Here is a 2,241-nt window from a genome sequence, read left to right as displayed (position 1 = left end):
TAGGTATCAGAAGGTATTCATTGATGACCATTTCATTTTCTTATTTAATAGCAAGTGTTTCTGCTCAATTTTCAAGTGATGAAAGTAAACTTAACTTGTTTCCCTAATTTTATGTGAAAAATAAAATAATAGTTTTGTGTGGACACTGCGTTTTATTTTATAATTTATTCAAAATTAATGGCATGCTCAATTTATAATCCCTGCTTACCTTAATGTAACAAATAGGCCATATCTACAAACATACAGTACCACCGGAAATTATCTACACCCATATTTCTCAAACTGTTGCTTATGTACCTTAATTTTTATTATATGAAGCAGGAACATTAGCAACTTACAGATTAAACAACAGGCATGCAGATCATTTCCGGAGGTAGTTTACAATACGTATGATACAAATTTGGTAGACAAATAAAATGGTTAAGTAATGTGATTGTACATGGGTTATCAATTAACGGGATAAAGATTTAATCTTTCGAAATTACTAATTAATCTATTTTAATTTTCAGATCAACCGAGTGCTTCAAGTAAGAACCAGAATTTAAAGACAGTTTTCAAGAAATCAAAAGGAAGACCAAGTGGTGGATCATATTCTGCTCCTCACTGCGGTGACTTGGAATTTCAAACCGTGTTTTGTATTGAATATGAAAATGACAAAACATTGGAAATAAAAGAAGAAATAATCCAAGGTATGACTAGATTTTTATGAAAGTATGTAAACTAAAACTACAAAATAACGAATTGCAAATGAAATTTTGTTAAATTTTTAGATCAAGAACGAGCTACGGATCAGAAATTTCATGATAAATTTGAGACAAATTTATGTGCTGCAGATATTACAGAAGCTAATATTTTCACTGTTAAAAACAAACTGAAGACTCATATTAAGAAGGAGAATATTCAGGATCCAAGCCTGGACAAGATGTTCACATGCGAAAAGTGTGGGCGAACCTATAACCGGGAAGCAAATTTAACGCGTCACAAAAAATTAGAATGCGACGTCATGCCACAGTTCAGATGTAAATTCTGCGGCAAACGATTTAAACGCAATACACACCTTCGGCGCCATACAGTAAACGTTCATCAAAAAACGAACTTACAGGCATTGCATGAGCGGTTTCAATGTGCTAAGTGTTTTCGAAGTTACAGTTACTTAGATTCCTTAACTCGGCATGAACGTGCCGTTCATGGAGGAGTCAAGTCACAATTTACTTGCGATTATTGTTCTTATAAATCGATACAAAAAGCCCACTTGTCAAAACATATTTCTTCAAAGCATCTTAATAAGTAATAATACTTAGGTACGCGAAACTTTAATCCTTAGACGGGAAGATCAGTCTTCTAAGCTTTCATTTACTATCCAAGACTTTAAAATAGACGATAAATTTATAAAAATGTTTGCTAAAAGTTCAAGGCAATCCTCAAAATAATTCATTATTTCGAGGATTGTTTTAAATATTGTAATAAATATTGTATGATATTTTGATAAATTTGTTGCCTATCTTAAAGTCATAGAGAGTCAACTGGAGTTTCGAAAACGATTTTTTCCGTGTAGAAATTTAAAATGCTACATAGCTGAAAAAACTCTTTTTTGCATTATAAATTATTATATACCTTGCATCACTAGCGGCGAATATCACTGTATAATAAATACCTTATTTTACTTTTTAAGTTCCGATAAGGTAAATTTACACGCCATCAATATTAAGATAAATTATTTTTCTTAAATATGGAATTTGTTCTTATACGTCTTGATTATTTTTTAAAGGTTATAGGTATAAGTAGGTATAAATTGACCATAATTTTTCCGTTTATTTCTAAAACTTTTGACACTGAATTGATTTCCATAATTTAAGAAATTTTTGTATTGTTAGCCGAACTATATGAATATATATGATCGGCAATAAGTAAAACAACATTTTTTGATTGCAAACAGTTCTTTATGATGAAATTAATACCAAATATACTGAATGGTCTTTTTTTATAATGAGCCACTTTTTACGTATTCAAACATTATATTTAAAATTTAATCTGATTACTTTTTTGTGCAGCAAAGAATTTCTTTTCTGGAGAATTCTCAATAAAACATATGCCAGTTTTATGTCAGGAAAATACTAATTCAAAACATAAAAACAAAATGGTTTCTTTATTTTAATACAGACAATCTAATTTGTTTTCATTGCCTCGTTCGATTTTGGTTGAGTATCTTTTAATGTAGACGTAGATACATCCAATATTATA

The 2,241-nt window shown here is 29.9% G+C and overlaps 2 protein-coding genes across 2 annotated transcripts in view; both read left to right on the top strand.

The window, feature by feature from the left end:
• LOC117182778 (zinc finger protein 184-like) overlaps positions 1–124 on the top strand; it is a 2,060-nt gene extending 1,936 nt beyond the window's left edge. The window contains exon 4 of the mRNA XM_033375884.1: positions 4–124. The gene's annotated coding sequence lies outside the window, so the exon portion shown is untranslated. The remainder of the gene's footprint in view (positions 1–3) is intronic.
• Positions 125–354: 230 nt separating this feature from the next.
• Positions 355–1,687, top strand: LOC117182777 (zinc finger protein 519-like). The gene is made up of 3 exons (XM_033375883.1): positions 355–373; positions 510–689; positions 771–1,687. Exons 1-3 carry the CDS (start codon positions 355–357, stop codon positions 1,289–1,291), a joined length of 720 nt encoding a protein of 239 aa, XP_033231774.1. The 3' UTR covers positions 1,292–1,687.
• The last annotated feature ends 554 nt before the right edge of the window (positions 1,688–2,241 follow it).

This window comes from Belonocnema kinseyi, chromosome 2 (assembly GCF_010883055.1).
Source record: "Belonocnema kinseyi isolate 2016_QV_RU_SX_M_011 chromosome 2, B_treatae_v1, whole genome shotgun sequence".
Lineage (NCBI taxonomy): Eukaryota > Metazoa > Arthropoda > Insecta > Hymenoptera > Cynipidae > Belonocnema > Belonocnema kinseyi.
This window is presented reverse-complemented; position numbering and strand designations above follow the sequence as displayed.

Bases quoted from the DNA above. Each gene is read 5' to 3' on its own strand.
- LOC117182777 (XM_033375883.1), top strand. The intron at 690-770 runs GTATGACTAGAT...TTAAATTTTTAG, and splicing joins AAAAGAAGAAATAATCCAAG to ATCAAGAACGAGCTACGGAT.